General features: G+C 42.0%; 1 protein-coding gene across 1 annotated transcript; it reads right to left on the reverse strand.

Annotated features, from left to right (window-relative positions):
- Positions 1-3,338: 3,338 nt before the first annotated feature.
- ACTG1 (actin gamma 1) lies at positions 3,339-6,321 on the reverse strand. The gene is made up of 5 exons (XM_015815176.1): positions 6,196-6,321; positions 5,400-5,639; positions 4,699-5,137; positions 4,391-4,572; positions 3,339-4,255 (listed from the first exon to the last, which is right to left on the reverse strand). The coding sequence occupies exons 1-5, from the start codon at positions 6,316-6,318 to the stop codon at positions 4,112-4,114; spliced, it is 1,128 nt and encodes a 375-aa protein (XP_015670662.1). The 5' UTR covers positions 6,319-6,321; the 3' UTR covers positions 3,339-4,111.
- Positions 6,322-17,243: the final 10,922 nt, after the last annotated feature.

Here is a 17,243-nt window from a genome sequence, read left to right on the forward strand (position 1 = left end):
AATATTGAATTTGGCACAATCGGTAAGTCATCATTTCCTTTCCGTTTCCCAACCAAAGAGAGAATGCAAAGCAGTACTGACTTTATCCAGGAATAGTTGAAAAAAATGCCCTAAACTGTGGCACAGATGATTACCTATCAATGAAGATCTTGATAAAATGAACAAAACATCTGGAATTATCTCATCAGATTTTAATTACTCAGGAACATTTGAATGTGTAAGTGAAGCAGATGGATGTCAAACAAGTTAATTACAGTTCAAGGCTGTAGCCTTAATATTTTTAAACGCAATACCATACAGGTAACAAGCTGAGAGATGCAAACAGATTAAGGGGCAGAGGACAACAGCAAGTAATATGTTTGCCCTCTTGGGTTATTTGTAAAAATAATGTGATATAAATAAATAAACCTAGAACTGATTATTTTTAAAGAAACACTGAAGGCATAGGAAGAAATAGGATTATTAATCTTAGAAATGGGTAGAGCATCTCCAAGGTGAAGAAATCAAAGAAAGAACAAGAACAGTTATACTAAAGAAATTGGGGGTTATCAGGAGCAAAATTCCAAAATTGTAAGTTGTTGAATGTTAATAATATTATTTTGACAAAAGACGCAAAAACATGCATTTCAGTTTAGACAGGACTCAGAGAAGTTAAGCTTCATTGTACAGTTAGATGGATTTTTTTTACCCACCTATGAGTCCTTCCCAAGGATAGGCAGATGTGAATACTTGATGCTGTTAAAGATATCCTTATTCCCAGTAATGCTGCCTTTTGCAATTGACTGATGGTGATTTTGTCCATGTCAGTGGTGTTCAAGTGGTACTCTAGTTGTTTTGGGATTGCACCCAAGGTGCTTATTACTACTGGTACTACTTTGCTTTCTTTTGCCACTGTTGTTCCACTTCTATTTGCAGCTCTTTATATATATATATATATATTTAATTTTCTCTTCTGTTCTGCTGTCTCCAGGTATTGCCACATCCACTATCCAGACCTTTTTGTCTTTCTTTTTGTAAATTGTTAAGTCTGGAGTGTTATGTGGCAGGTGCCTCTCTGTTTGAATTCTAAAGCCTTAGACCACTGTAGCTTCTTCATTTTCTGTTATTTTCTCTATTGTATGGTCCCACCAGTTCTTGCTTGCGCTATTATTATTGTTGTTATAAAAGTTGATGAAGCATAGGTTGGTCACTTTTAAATATAAAGAATTCCAAATTACTTTCAGGAATCCAAAACAATAAAGAAAACAATACTGTGATTCTAAAAGATCCAGGAGCAAGTGAACTTTCCTGCAGTTTCTTCCATAAACCACACTCTGATTCAGCAGCTTCCTCTTTCTCCAAATTACTGTATGTGCCTTAACCTGCCCAGGCAAAGAAATCCAAAGGTTTTGTACTTTTATGGGATAAAAAGAGCATGCAGTAGGAAAAGCAGCTTTATTCTGTCTATCAGAATCAGTATCAAGTATAAACAGATTCATTTTAAAGTGCATTTGATGCCTCCACATTTGGCACGTTCAGTCAAATTAAGATTGAGGCAGCCAATTTCGTCTAGTGGTTTAAGGCAGCAGACTAGAAACCGTTGAGACTCTGAATTCTAATCATGCCTTAGGCATCAAAGCTAGCTGGGTCACCTTACCTTGGGCCAATCACTTTCTCAGCCCAACCCACCGTATAGGGTTATTGTGGGGAAAATGGGAGAATGGTGTTGAATAAAAATCTAATAAATTTAAAATAAAGAACAGATGGAATGATTTTTTTTGTATATTTGACTGGACTGTTTATCCCTTTCTAAGCATCCCCAATGAAGTTATGGAAAAACATGGTTTTGTATTGAAATTTTTTGCACATCCTCATTGTAATATATGGCATTTGGATGAATGTGCAAATTTAGTTCAGGAAAGATTTAAGCTTTTGTGTCACCATAATTCAGTCTCAGAAAAGTGAGACCAATAGTTCATTGTTACAAGCTGGGAGGAAAGGAGGGGTGTAGGGGAAGCCTTGCAAATTGCAAAGTTATTGTTGACCCTTTTGTCTTTCTGCATGCTAGTCTTCACTACCAACACACTACTAGGGAATTCCCCAACTTTTACCAAATCTTGAGTCTATTTTACAAGATACTGGAAAAAGTACAATAACCAGGTATAGAAACAGGGAACTTAGGTAGTGAGAACTTTTTTTTTTTTTGGCCAAGGAAATATATGCAAGGGAATGGTTCCCTGGCTGAATTTTTCCTTAAGACATACTAGCATGTTGAAAAACTTACTTTGTGTGCTTAAAAGGGCTTCAAAAGAAATCCTCCTGAAGGGAGAATTTCCAAATTTTATCTGTACCACTTGTGCTGTTATTTCCTTTAGTGTGATTTTTACCTAACAATATTATGGTATTTTATGCAGTGTATCCCATTTTTGAACAATTTTTTTCCTTTTAAAGCGTATTTTTTAAAGAGCAGTTTATATGGAGCTAATTTCTCAAAAGCTCGTAACATTGTATCAAATTCTTTAAATTTAATTTTTTGTGGATCTACAAAATCCAATAGTTTGGGCTTGTTTTGAAAATTAAGTGTTGTGAAGACAATGATTTGGCACATGCTGCAGGTGACTCCAATAAAGCTATTTTTCTTTTAGGTATTAAAAGTTCCATGCAAACATTCAATTGTCCAGAAAGAATTCTCACCCTAATCCAGTTAAAATATATTTGGCCTCTGGAAAATGTAGTTACAATTATGGAACTATCATCGGAGAAAATCAATGAAATTACAGTTTTCTATGTTCTGCAGTCTGTTACCAACTTCTTTGATCAGTGAAGTATTTAATAACATGAAGCCCTTAGTTTCTCCAAGTAATCCAACTTTTTATGGATGAAACACTTCATTCACCTCAGCACTGAAAGGATTGTGGGGTTATTGTGGATAATCAGAAATGTTTAATGATGCAAAAAGAGGAAATTTATCAGGAGCCCTATGGTAGGACTCATCAACCATAGCCTAGCTTATCAAAATCGATCTTTTCAGTCAATTTCAATGAATTCTCTGAAATAATTTTGCAAGTCTTTGGAGGATAGCACCTTATATATGAAGAAAACATACCCCTTTTGCTGTTTTGCCTACATTACATGTTCTCCATGTTAGTACATTTCAGACAAATTATGTAACTATTTGGGCTTTGTTAAATAATGCTGGTGGGAAGTGGTAGGAACAATGAAAACTTAATTGCAGCAGTGATGGATACATTGCTAGTTACAAATTTTGTGACTTGCCAAATGAAGGCATTGTGTAGAATTTATCAAATTAAATTAAGTGAAAACAGACATTACAGCAAATAATCTCCCTTACGACAATGCACATTTCATTTACTGCAGCGCTTTTATTTTCCTTTCACAATGAAGTGTTGGGCATTACAATTCTCAACTTCAGGATGACTTACAAATTTTGGTTTTCTACTGTCATGTGACAACATTAAGGCAACGTACAAAAATCTTACATAAATTAAACCTGATGATTAAATTTACAGGTGTCAATGCCAACATTGGAGCAACTCAAGTTGAACAATGTTTTGCCCAGTGATGTCTTGCTGGGACATAGGTGGGCAAGGAAAGAAAAACAGGTTCATAAGGCTTGGACACAATACATTTCCAATCCTGTTAGGAACAGTGGCAAGACAAAAATGGCCATCCTTTTCACAAACTCTTGCCAGCCTCAACAATAAAGACCTGGAATTCTTAGCGCTTTGTGTAGTGAAGTCTGGTCTTTTGCTACCCTGTACAGATCTAGGCTCAAGACTCCATTGCAACGTAACTGGTTATGCTGAGACTACTATCCCAGGCAGTTAAACCTTATGTTCGTCAACACTATCTGTACTGTGTCCTAGGCCAGATGTGTATAGGGTAGTTATACTATGTACAAAGGGAACTTTAGTTCATTCAGGGTCTTATCAGCAACAGGAAGCTATCCTCACAAGGTTATTGGAGACAGACTTCCCAATGACAAATGTTTGAAGAGAAGGCTTATTCCAGTTTCATGAGGCTAGCATGAGGCGTATATATTTGCCCAGGCAAATTTATACTGGTGAAAAAACTTAAATGCAGTAAAAACTGCACATTTGCCATAGTCTTTTTAGAAGCATTTACGGTGGACAATAGATGGGCCAGACTCATCATATTCTTGCTTGCTGATCCACATCTGCTGGAAGGTAGAGAGAGATGCAAGAATGGATCCACCAATCCAGACAGAGTATTTGCGCTCAGGAGGGGCAATAATCTGGAATAGAAGACAAAGGAGTTAAAAGGGTATTTCATAGGTTATTCGCCCATTATTAAAAACAGCTCTGAAGCTTTAAAAGAGAAAAGTATCACCAAGAATCTGCCCTAGCCATTATGATGCCGTTACCCTCACCTTGATCTTCATTGTGCTGGGAGCCAGTGCTGTGATCTCCTTCTGCATTCTGTCTGCAATTCCAGGATACATTGTGGTACCACCAGACAATACTGTGTTGGCATATAGGTCCTTTCGGATATCCACATCACATTTCATGATTGAATTGAAAGTAGTCTCATGAATGCCACAGGACTCCATACCTAGAAGAAAACACCCATGATTGCATTTTTATGCCAAACTACTTTTAACTCAATTTATTCATTTATTCAACGGTGACTTAACCGTACATTTCTTTGGAGATTGTTTCCATTATCTCAAATGCTTACCTAAGAAAGAAGGCTGGAAAAGGGCTTCGGGACACCTAAACCTCTCATTTCCAATTGTGATCACCTGGCCATCAGGCAATTCATAGCTCTTTTCCAAGGAGGAAGAGGAAGCAGCAGTAGCCATCTCCTGCTCGAAGTCCAAGGCAACATAGCACAACTTCTCCTTTATGTCACGGACAATTTCCCTTTCAGCTGTGGTGGTAAAGCTATAGCCTCTTTCTGTCAGAATCTTCATGAGGTAGTCTGTTAGGTCACGGCCAGCCAAATCAAGTCGCAAGATGGCATGAGGGAGGGCATAACCCTCATAGATGGGCACAGTGTGTGTGACACCATCACCAGAGTCCATTACAATACCAGTGGTACGACCAGAAGCATACAGGGACAACACAGCCTGGATGGCCACATACATGGCTGGAGTGTTGAATGTCTCGAACATGATCTAAAACAAAAGCAAACAATTATTAAATAATGAGCAGTTTTACTCACTAATGCACACCCATGCTGACATGCAAAGTATTTGATGTGAGGAGAAACCAAAAGAAAGCAAGCAGAAATACAACTGAAACCTGAGAGACTTGAAGGAAGGAAATGCCAGGAGAGTACAGAACCCTGAAAATAACCAAAAAAGAGAAGCTGTAATCTAAAAGAAATGGATGGAATGGATGGAAATCATAGATGCAAAAGATGTACCAATGCTGTACCTGTGTCATTTTCTCTCTGTTGGCCTTAGGATTCAAAGGAGCTTCTGTAAGCAGTACTGGGTGTTCTTCAGGGGCAACACGAAGCTCATTGTAGAAAGTATGATGCCAAATTTTCTCCATATCATCCCAGTTGGTGACAATTCCATGTTCAATGGGATACTTCAGGGTCAGGATACCTCTCTTGCTTTGAGCCTCATCTCCCACATAACTGTCTTTCTGTCCCATACCGACCATGACACCCTGAAAAAGGGAGAGATGAATTAGCACATTTAAAGTGCACCATGGCATTGGACCTGGTTACCTCCGAGACCGCCTTCTGCCACAGATCACCTCCCACCGGCCGATACGCTCCCACAGAGAGGGCCTCCTCAGGGTGCCGTCAACCAGACAGTGTCGGCTGGCGACCCCCAGGGGGAGAGCCTTCTTTGTCGGAGCACCCACCCTCTGGAACGAGCTGCCCCCAGAGATCCAGGTGATTCCGGATCTCCCCTCCTTCCGCCGCGCCCTCAAGACTTGGTTATTTCAGCGGGCAGGACTGGCCTAGGGGTATTTTAAATTGGTTTTAACAAAATTTTTAGTAGAAGCGGCCTAGTTAAATATTTATTTTTAACCACTTTTAAATTTTGTATTGTATTGTATTATTGTTTTTAAACTGGCTGTAAGCCGCCCTGAGTCCTCCGGGAGAAGGGCGGGGTATAAATTTAATAAAACTAAACTAATAAAACTAAAAACATTATAAATAAAAGGCAAGCCCATCTTTCAATACGCTTAATATCTTTGTTGTTTGGTAACTTACCTGGTGGCGCGGGCGTCCAACAATTGAGGGAAACACAGCCCGAGGAGCATCATCTCCAGCGAAGCCTGCTTTGCACATTCCAGAACCATTGTCAATGACAAGTGCTGCAATTTCTTCTTCCATTTTGCAGATCTGCATTCAATAAAAAAAAAAATGTTTAGCAACTGTGATTTGTTCCATCACTGCAGCAATAATCTTACATCATCAACAATCAGTGCTTAACTTGACTCTACCACTTTTTACCACTAGAGGCTGCTCTGAACGCCTTTATGTCTGGAACCCCACCCACTTACGATTTCCACCAGGGTGTAACACTTTACCCTACACTTCATTTAACTTCCACTGCAGGATCAGCAAGTCCTAGTTCCTGTTCTGAGCTCTGCCACCAAAAACCATCACAGTCCTCTATTGCTTATCTATCAGTATCATATGGACTTCAATAAGAATGGCCTTTTAAAGCAGGCAGAAGATTCTTGTTTAACCTACTATTGGAGAACTCTCCTCCCAAAGTTATGAATTAAAACTCCCAATATCAGTCCAGTATGTACAACAAGGGGGCTTTTCTCCTCCCACACAAAAGGCTGCCCCTCTTTCCCCCAAACAAATTTTCATACTGTGAAAAAAAGCTTCCATTGTACCATACCATTTGACATTCCATGAGACATGCCATTAGGGCAGTGTTTCTCAACCTTGACAATTTTAAGGCATGTGGACTTCAACTCCCAGAATTCCACAGCCAGCATTGCTGGCTGTGGAATTCTGGGAGTTGAAGTCCACATGCCTTAAAATTGCCAAGGTTGAGAAACACTGCATTAGGGCATCCTATATCTGAAATGCAAGCCACCTCTTCAGTGTTCCCAAGAAACCAATTCCGATCTCACACCTTTCACACCTCAGCCAAGACTGTAAAAAATTCACAGGCTCTCCTCTATCTTTTGCTAAATAAATCATCATTCATTGCTCCCTACAGGTATGGAGGTGTATCAGCCCGGCGCGCGCACTATAACGCTGGCCGGCCCAACAAGAGACACAATACACCCAAACTTCTTCCACGAACGCCATTCAAACCCTGACCCCGCCCCTTCCCAAACCACCTACCACCACCATTCTTTGATCTCCCTAACGAAGACGCCTCATTTTCCAGGCAGCTTCCCTCAAAAGTCCTCCCTCCCTCCCCTCGAAAAATTAGCGAACCTCGGCTCTCTCTCCCACACACGTTTATTCTTCTTCAAAAAGCCCCCCCCCTCACTTCCCGCCCGATGACGTCAACGAGCAAAACCAGCCAACCGCATCGGAGCGGCTTGTTACCAGGCAAACAACTCCGCCCCCTCCCGCTCACCCCATTCACAGAACCGTTACGCCCACGAGACCGGTAAGCTCGCGCCCGAGTCCCCCAAGAACGCTTCTGCCTCTTCTTCCCCGCCCTCAAGAAACCAGGACGCGCGAAGAGCACTTTTTTTTTTTTTTAACGGCTCTCAACCACGGACGCTCGATCGGTATTCCCAGAAAAATTGTTAATAATATAAATGGCGCCTTCTCCTCCCCCCCAGCGATTAAAATGAGGAAAATTGCAAGCCAGGCGCCGAAGGAGGCCTCGGGGAAGGCGGCCAAGGTTATCGCACCTACCTGTTAAAGCGGCAGAAGCTTTCAGAAGGAAATAAAAAGGGGGGAGTCGATGCTGCTAGATCCGCTGCCGCCGGCTGAGTGAGACCGTCCCAACGCCAGCCCCGCCTCTTTTATACCCAGGGGGAGCCGGCCCCCTCTCACCGGCTGAGAACATCGCCATATATGGCGATCTTTCAGAAGTGCGAGTTCCCATTGGCTGACGGGGGCCGGGCCACGTGGGGCAGACGAAGGCGGCTTGGCAACGCCTCTCTGAACCCCGGAATCTGGATGAGCCGCGGCAGGAGTGGGGGGGAAGGGGAAGGGGAAGGGGCGCTCCTCGACCCCTTCGCCGCAGCTCCTCCATTTGCAGGTGAGGAAAGCGGCGCTGAAGGGGTTCGGGGCAGGGGCGCCCCAATAAACGAGCCGGCCCTGTGTCAAGGATGGAAACGGGCGTTCAGGAGTCACTGCATCATTCCCGAGCTTCCAGGGGGTGTATTGGGGTACCCGGAGGTCGAAGCGTTCCAGTACTTCAGGGGTAGGTAGCGGGATGCCCCCAGATGTTTGTAGGTTGATTTTTCACTATCCCTTGCCATGACCCGTTTTCTGGAAGTCATGGGCGTACAAAACATCTGGAGAGTACCAGTTTGCCAAGCCCCTATCTATCTTATTGCATTTTGGGGGGGGGGGGGGCTTCCTGTAACCTGATTACTGGCCACTCAATGAGGGAACTGCAGTGTCAACAGATCTCTCTTACACACACACACACACACACACACACACACACACACACACACACACGGAAAAACACAAATGCAGGATATCTTAAGGGGAACCAAGATCACACACGAATCTTAATTTGGGGTGATTGCTTTTGGAATATGGTACTTGGCTATCGTGAAGCAGAAGTACTCCTGTGGCAGTTGGTTTTATAGCTCGGGTTTAGGGAAGCAGTTCAACACATCTGAGACTTTAATGTAGCCAAGGGACTATCAGTAGGAAAATTACTATTTAGTAGTATTCTAAATGCCAAAGATAACTGCATCTGTTTCACAACCATCAAGGACAAGAACTTTGTCCTTTTTTTTTACATGCAATGCCATTTTTCTCTTGGCCCACTCCTGTGTTTAAAAAAAAGCTGCTGCTTCATTGGTTGAAATGGCCTCCTTAGGCCACATATTGCCAAATTTGATTGGTACAATACCTCACACTCTGCATTCACAATAGTGAATGTCCCATTTTGCAGTTTTCCATAATGTGAGGCCCTCCATTTGTATTGGATTATAACTCCCATGATCCATCATTGATATAGCCAAAACACCATGCTACTGGAGATTATAGGAGCTGTAGTTTAATAAATCTTGATCAAGTTGGGGAAGACTGCCATAGTGGTAGATGACTTACATGAATGAGGGCAGCAAGATTCTTGTACCTATAGTCATAGCACAATGTTTTCTCTGTTCAAACCAAGAGTTATGATGCACTGATATTATTCAGAATGTTTTAAGGAACCTCTAGGAAAAATAGGAATGTTCAAGGAATACAAAGATGCCAAAAAAATTCTTATTTTCTCCAGTCAAAAAAAAAACCATTCATAAAAAAACATACTGGATAGACCCTAATGTGATTACAAAGCAAAACATGAAACAAGAAACTTGCATCTGTCAGGTGGTAAAAAAAAAATGGGGAAAGACTGTGCAGGACATCAATGGTTAGTGTCCAACATTTGAGTTTAGTCCTGTAAATTAGATATAGAGGATATTTTGCCCAAGAATCCTGGTTTATACCATATGCAAATAAGCCCAGTGTTTAAGTATCTTTAGGTATCTTAAAAGCTGCTGACATCCTGCTGTGTGTGTAGACTGGCAGACCACCTTATGCAGTTAATCATGGGTGGGTTTTCCCTATTGTGTTGCCTGCATTCTGGAATGCTTTCCCCCCTCAAATTATAAGTACCTACCATTACATCTTTTAGATACCTGCTTAAGTCCTATCTCTTTACCTAGGCCTTCCCTGGATGAATGTTGAATGTTTTGTTTTCCTTTTTTCAAACTATTTAAAATGTATTAACATAAATAAGTAAAATAAAACAAAAATACTAATTATAAACTGCTTAAAGATATGATTGTAGGGGGAGCAATGAATAAATATACATATAAAAGAAAAAAGTAAGCAAATTTTGGTTCATAACACTGAAGAATATGAAGCATAACAAGTTTTCATCTTTCTTTCAAAGGATTAAATAAAAGAGGCTTTGGGTGTAACCACAGAATTTTCTGTTGAAATTCATACAAAATGTTCTACTATCTCTGGAACTATCTTTACAGGAAGCACATTTAATTATTTTAAAATATTGAGATAAAGCAAATTCAAGGTAGCTTAGAAGACATAATGAATAAGAGGTCATTGTGATCCTATACATATTGCATTTACATGACATAATAGTAAGCTGATAGTCTGCCAAAGAAAAGCATCGTTATTCCCTTGGCTATGACTTCCATTTTAGATTTTTTACAGTATAAAAACCTTTTGCCCTGCTGAGTTCTGCCTAATAATGTCAGAGCATTAGAAGTGCAATATGCTTCACCATCATTGTTTCATCTGTGTGAAAGAAAACATGTCAGGTGAGAAAGATTCCTTATTAGAAAATTTCCAAGCATTGTTTTTTCTATCCATACTATTTAACTGTGAGAATCAGCCATAATAGACTGGAGACAAAATGCTTCTTTTTCTAACCCACATAAGCTGCAACATTGCTTGTAAAAGTAACCTACCAAATATAGGTAAAACCAGTACTCTCTGCCCATCCCTGTTCTATGTACACACCTAGAAAAATAACCAGGCCTCACCTATAGACAGGTGACTAAGCTTGTCCTTCCCATAAAACCATAACCTACTTTGTTTTCCTAAATTGGAAAGGTCTTTACCAATTCAAGTGATAGTTGAATTCCAACACTCCCCCCTTGCAAACAAAACAATTGTTGAATAGGTAGAAGTCAGATTCATCATGAGGAAATATTGTAATAATTGTGTTGGTTTCTGTTGCTCAACTCCAAATATATATTCACAAGATTTCAAAACGTTAAGGTTCCATAGAATCACAGCTAAGAATTGAATTGAAATACACGAAGAGGTAGGGATAATCCCCATTACTGCCTATTAGTGGTAAAGCAATTTGGCTCCACCCACTAGACATGCTTATATTTAGGTTTGCTTTCCTTATATGGGTTTATCTATTGTCAAGGAAATATCAATTCCAGGAGCCCTGGAGAACATGCTAAAATAGAACCACCACCACTCAGTTCTCCATTCAGTCATTCCTACTTACTTTTTAATACAGCATTTGAATTACTCAAATTAAAAATTGAATGTTTAAGGGTTTGGATAATTACATGCTTTTAAAGTTTAGAGGGGGGAACATGCTCTGAATTCTTGAGAATCTCCAAAACTTCCACTTGCTCAAGTGGCATTCAGTCTGCTTTTGCTGGCATTTCTATGACATTTATGGAACTAGCTTCAGAGGGGAAAAGTTAAATTGTAAACAGTTTTGAAAGAGACCAAAGGATTTAAGGATCCTGCAGGGGACTTAAGTTTGTGGGTAGCATTATATCTCTCTGAGTGAAGTTTAGGTGATACACCAACTGATTGTTGGCATGTTTATTTTTAACTTTTATTTTCTGGCTATTTAAACTCATTATTCACAAATCCAATATAGGCACCTCTGCTCCAAAGTGTATTGAGAATGTTTTTTTCCCCCCATACCTCCTCTATCAAAATTTCACCTGTTTCTCCTCCATTTTGGCCTTTCCTTTCTCCAGTTATGCTTTACAACAGTTGATGCTTTGGCACATGGTCATTGTCACACAACTATAGGAAAGCAAAAAAGCTACGGGTAGCACACACCTTTGAACCAGTGGTGGGATTCAGCCAGTTCGCACCACTTCGGCAGAACCGGTAGCTAATATTTTGTTGCCCAGGCCCAGAATGGACTTCCGGAAGCAGCATCCACACAAGAGAACTGGTTGTTCGCTTATTTGAATCCCACCACCGCTTTGAACCCTCCAGAAAAAGGCCTGCGACTGTGCAGGGAAAGTCGGGAACGAAGCTCTCAAAGCTGCTTCGATTTAATAAGCCAGGCACGTTAAGGGGGCTCCAAGCTTGAGAGCGGAAGGCCCGGTTATTTCCCGCAACAGCCCTCTGGAAGGCATAAGGCTTCCCCTCCGGTCATTTGCATTCCTCTCGGATTCTTTTGTGCTGAAAGAGAGGGCGTGTTTCCTCTGGAGTAGCCAAGATTGCACTCCTGAGACACATCGCTGCCGCGTCCCCGGGAGCTGCAGCCAACGAAGAGAAACCGTTCCCGTTCGCCATGTCGGTGCACTAGTGCAGAGGCGCCCCACCCAAAAGTCATCGGGATGGCGTTGCGAGGGCAGAAGCCCGGTTAGCCGGGGCCCTGCATCCGTCTACACTCCACAGCATCATCTTCGGTTGCACTCCGCTTGCTAGGCATTGCTGCTCCCCGAATGGCGCCTGCTTTTTTGAAGACGCTGCTGGTTTTATACAAAGCCCAGAAATGTGGGGCAGGGTGAGAGGGGATAAAGGCGATCGGCTCTGTGGCCGAGACCGGCAAATGTTTTAAGTGATATTGGGAGCTGGAGACGTCTCAATAGCGTGAGGTATAGACCTGTCACATCACACAAATGCAGCAAAAGAGGGAGGGGGAGGTGAGCAGCGGAGAGTCCTCGCTGCGGAGGGCTGGGTTTGAAGAAGAAAAAAACTGGGCGCAGCGCAGAGATGCTGACGAAGATGGGGGCGACTTTCCTGCTTTTTAAACACATGACACACGGCAGGGCGAGGCGTTGCTCGCTACCGGGATGCGAGTTTCTTTTTTTGAAAGGCTTAAGCATTTCGGGGGCGCTTTAATGCAGGCGCCTGACTGTTAAACCTAATCGCAGCCAGCTGCGTTCCCCGTTAATTGCAAATCAAGGGCTCATTTCGCTCAACGCCGTCCGCCTGGGCGCGCGTTTTCCCTCCTCCACCCTTTCTTCCCGCCCTCCTCGGCGGTTTTCAAAAGGCTCGCATTTGTTTGCAAGCCTTCTCTGCTTCTCCTCTGCTATCGGTTTGGATCCTCGATCCGTCAGAAAATTCAGAGCACGTGTCAAAAGCCGGGGCCAACGAAAGGCCTTTCACTTCCTGCGATCGAAATGAATGAACGCTTTTTTTTTCCCCTCCTGCCCCCCCCCCTTCGCTACACAATCATCCCTCGCCCGAAGCAAAACGTCGCCTCTTTGCACCGCTTTCGGAATCTGTTCGTCAGCGCGGGCCGCCTCTCCCCCCCCCTCCCGGCCCAGTCGAGGTGTCCGCGTCATTCGTTTCGGGCAGAACAGGGCCGGGCGGGAGCCGCGCACGGAAACCCCGTGGGTGTGGGTTCCACAAAGCGGCGCCCAGGTGACCCGGCGCGCGGGGAGGGGAAAAAAAAACAAACAAAGGAGCCCTTCTATGCCTATATTTGGAGATGGTTGGCCGCTGTCTCGGAGATCCGCCCTTTCGGGCTCGGGGACGATGCACACCTACTGCCCCTCCCGCCCAAGGACGGCGGGCGAGGCGAGATCGTTTCGGCTGGTGGATCGCCGGACTTCGATCGCTGATAAGGGAGGGTTGGAGGAAATGCATTCTTACGACGACAATCACCCGTGGCCTGGATTGAGGTGGTTTCTCTTCCGCTGCCCGGCTTGCCGCTGATCTGTTTCAGCCTGCCCAAGAAGGGAAAGATTCCGCGCACGTTTTACTCGGAAGTATCGCCGTGCTGTTAAATTGGGGCTAACGTGGAGGAAGTCGGGTTTAAGAGATTCGGCTACCAGCTAAACGCAAGCTTAGCTGGTCGAGTACGGATCCTTTACTTTGGGTGCAAAATATTAAAAATAAACTTTTAAGGCTGAGGTCTCCGGTTCAGGAAATAAAGCTGCGTTATCTACTGCCGCCTTGCTTCTTGAGAAATCTTGGCCGGTTTTGGATTTTGTATTATTAGTAAAGTGCAACAAAGGTCTTTACCGGCTGTTAAAATGTTCACCGGGGTGTGAAATGATTATTGGATAACATTATTGTATCAAGTGGGCTGATCCTATTTTTCCTGAAGCATAAAATGTTTATAATATTGTTTTTTTCCAGGAAATTATCACAGATCAAGGAGCGAGAACCTCTCCCTTTGTCTTCATTTCCTGGGAAGGGGCTAGGCAACAATCTGGTCCAGTAATTAGATGTACAGGTAGTCCTCGACTTATATCCATTCATATAGTGACCATTTGAAGTTACAGTGGCACTGAAAAACATGATTTAAGACTATTTTTCACACGACTGTTGCAGCATCCCCATGGTCAAGTGATCAAAATTCAGATGCTTGACAATTGGTTCATATTTATGACAGCTACAGTGTTCCAGAGTTATGCAATCACCTTTTGCAACCTTCTGACAAGCAAAGCCAATGGGGAAGCCAGATGCACTTAACAACTGTGTCACTAACTTAACAACTGGAGTAACTCTCTTAATAACTAGCAAGAAAGTTTGTAAAACGGTTATAAAATTCACTTAACAACTGTCTCCCTTAGCAACTGAAATTGAGGACTTACCTGTATAAATCGAGAACTTACCTGTATCTTACTTTTTTGGGAAGTTTAGGATTTGAGGGAGGTTTGCCTGTCTCCTCACTCTTTGGTCACATTTCTGTTAGCTTTGACATACCAATACACCTGCTTAATTTTCTCTAGCTTGCTAGAGAGGAGCAGAATGAAAAGATACCATATAATGTTTGGATTACTTTGCAAAACAAATATAATGAATAGAAGAATGGATTAGAACTTGGGGGGGCCCTTTCGGAAAATACTTTTAGTTCAAAGGCCATAACAGTAGTTATCCCCTGAGCTATTTTATAGGCCTATTTTGTGTAATAGACCACTTTATGTAGGAAATTGGATACTTTCGTAAAAGACAGCTGAAGATAGGTGGGAAATTAGTTAATGGAATCTGCAGAGTTATTTCTGGTTATTTCTATACTGCTTGATTTTAAAGGGCCATACAAGTTTCCTACCAGCTACTGCATGAAAACATATAATCTATAAATATAAATTTATAATGTCTGTGATGAAGAAGAAAATGAGAGTGAATCACCTATTACTGAAACCTCCATTTTTGCTGTTCATCTGATGGTAACATAAATTTCCCACTATCCCTGTGCAAAAAGAAAGAAAGAAAGCCAACACCCACATACAGTAATCACCCTTTATAGTGGATTTTGAACAAGGAAGGGAGGTGGAGAGTTTAACAAAAGGAAAATTTTTGGAACTACATATTTTGAGGAACTGGTCAGAGAAATATTTGGAACACTTAGCAAAGGGGGAAAAATCCCAAAACCATGTTGGCAATACTTGCATTAGGTTACAAAATCATTCCCAAGTTTTTGATCCACCTGCACCAAAGATGTTGGTTAGGGGAAAAAGGCAGAGAAAGGAAAGAAGGCTGATTGGCAGCCCTGCCTGCAGCATTTGCTTAGCTAGTTACCATGGTCTTGTTGCAATATACAGGCTAGGTTAGTTTGCTGAGGGAATACATGGACTTGTTGCAATACACAAGGTAAGTTTGTTGAGAGAAAGAAATCAGCTCAGTTATCTGCCTGTCTGGGCCCTAGTCAAGGACCAACACACTGATTAAAATGTGAAAGCAATGTCAGTCTAATGCCTTCTACCACCCAATCACTCTTAGCTTGGTTCTGTTTGTATTGCTCTTATTGGTTCTTTGATATCTCCATATAGGGTCAACCCAACAGAGGTTAACTCTGATAGGAAAGAATTCCTACAGGGTAAAGGTGAAGGTAGCAGAAATGAATATCTGCTTGCTTGGCTCTTTATTTTGGCAAGGCTAAGCACATTCTGTACACTTTCAGCATTTTGATATCAAAGAAGACAGGAACACGCTGGAAGGGAGGAAGCAGTAGAGATTTTTTAAAAAAAAGATATCTCTCACATGTCTTCACAGGATATGACTTGGACCACTGCAATCAGATTTTTGTAATTTTCAGGCCACTATTTTTTTTTAATTCCTACCTCTCTCCTCCCCTTCTCCAAAATAATTTCTCTCAGCCTACCTGTCCTTTAGTCCTAACCATATTTTTCTCAGGCGTTAGGTTTCTATAGGGCCCTGCAGTTCTTCCATAGTAAATGGGAATATGTGGGATTGCAGCTTTAAATTAATTCAGAAGGCTGGATTGCACCGATCAGCAGATCTCCATATCAGAATGAGCCAATTTTCCTCAAAGCCTGTTAAGCAGTGGTGGGGAGCCAATTGTGGACTGACAGACAAATTGCAAGCATGTAAGCATCATAAGGTTATGATTTAGGAAAGACCATTACAAAATATTAACTGAATCATAATCTTTATCGTGGCTACATGAATTAATGAGTGCATCTCAATATTTCCAAAATCTCCAGATGAAGTACAACAGGCAGATCAGTAAAAATTATCACTGGATTAAGTCCAGATTAAGTTTGTTGAACTTGGGCACCGTTGAGGGTCATGACATAAATCCTATTACTTCAAATGGAGATAGGTAATGCTAACCCTTTTGACGTACTTGATAGAGAAGCAGGATAGGGCAGAATAGTCCCTATCAGAAGCATCACATGCAGATGACTCTTTCTACCCTGGAGTCTGAGTCAAACCCATGGAGAACTTAGTAAATGTAACTGTATCACAGCCAGTGATGGGCTCTCCAATACAGGTAGTCCTCAACTTACAGCCATTCATTTAATGACGGTTCAAAGTTACAACAGCACTGAAAAAAAATGGACTTAGGACTCTTTTTACACAACCATGGCAGCATCCCCATGATCATGTGATCAAAATTTGGGTGCTTGGCAACTGGTTCATATTTATGACGGTTGCAGTGTCCCGGGGTCATGCGATCCCCTTTTGCAACCTTCTGACAAGAAGTCAATGGGGAAGCCAGATTTACTTATCAACCATGTCACTAATTTAACTGCAGTGATTCACTTAACAACTGTGGCAAGAAATGTCATAAAATGGGGCAAAACTCACTTAACTGTCTCCCTTAGCAGCATACAATTTGTGCTCAATTGTGGTCGTAAGTCTAGGATTACCTGTAGAGTGGTCTAGGAAAAAGATTGACTAGGTTGAGAACAGTTTTTGTTATCAGACGGGTCTCCTGCTCCTCAGTCCTCTAAGCCTATGTGGAGTTGGCACAACTGACTCCATGCTGAACCTAAGAGGTTGAAACAATGTAAGGAATTGTATGTATGAAAAGTAATAAGCTTACCTCCAGCACCTTCACATACTCATCCTGATTGCCTGATCAGTATTTCACTTACCACATAAAGTCATTTCTCTGCTGTGAGCAAGTCATTTCACTTATGCAGCCAACCTTGACTTAAGAATTGTGT

The sequence above is a fragment of the Protobothrops mucrosquamatus genome, unplaced genomic scaffold, assembly GCF_001527695.2.
Source record: "Protobothrops mucrosquamatus isolate PMUCROS unplaced genomic scaffold, P.Mucros_1.0 scaffold_99, whole genome shotgun sequence".
Lineage (NCBI taxonomy): Eukaryota > Metazoa > Chordata > Lepidosauria > Squamata > Viperidae > Protobothrops > Protobothrops mucrosquamatus.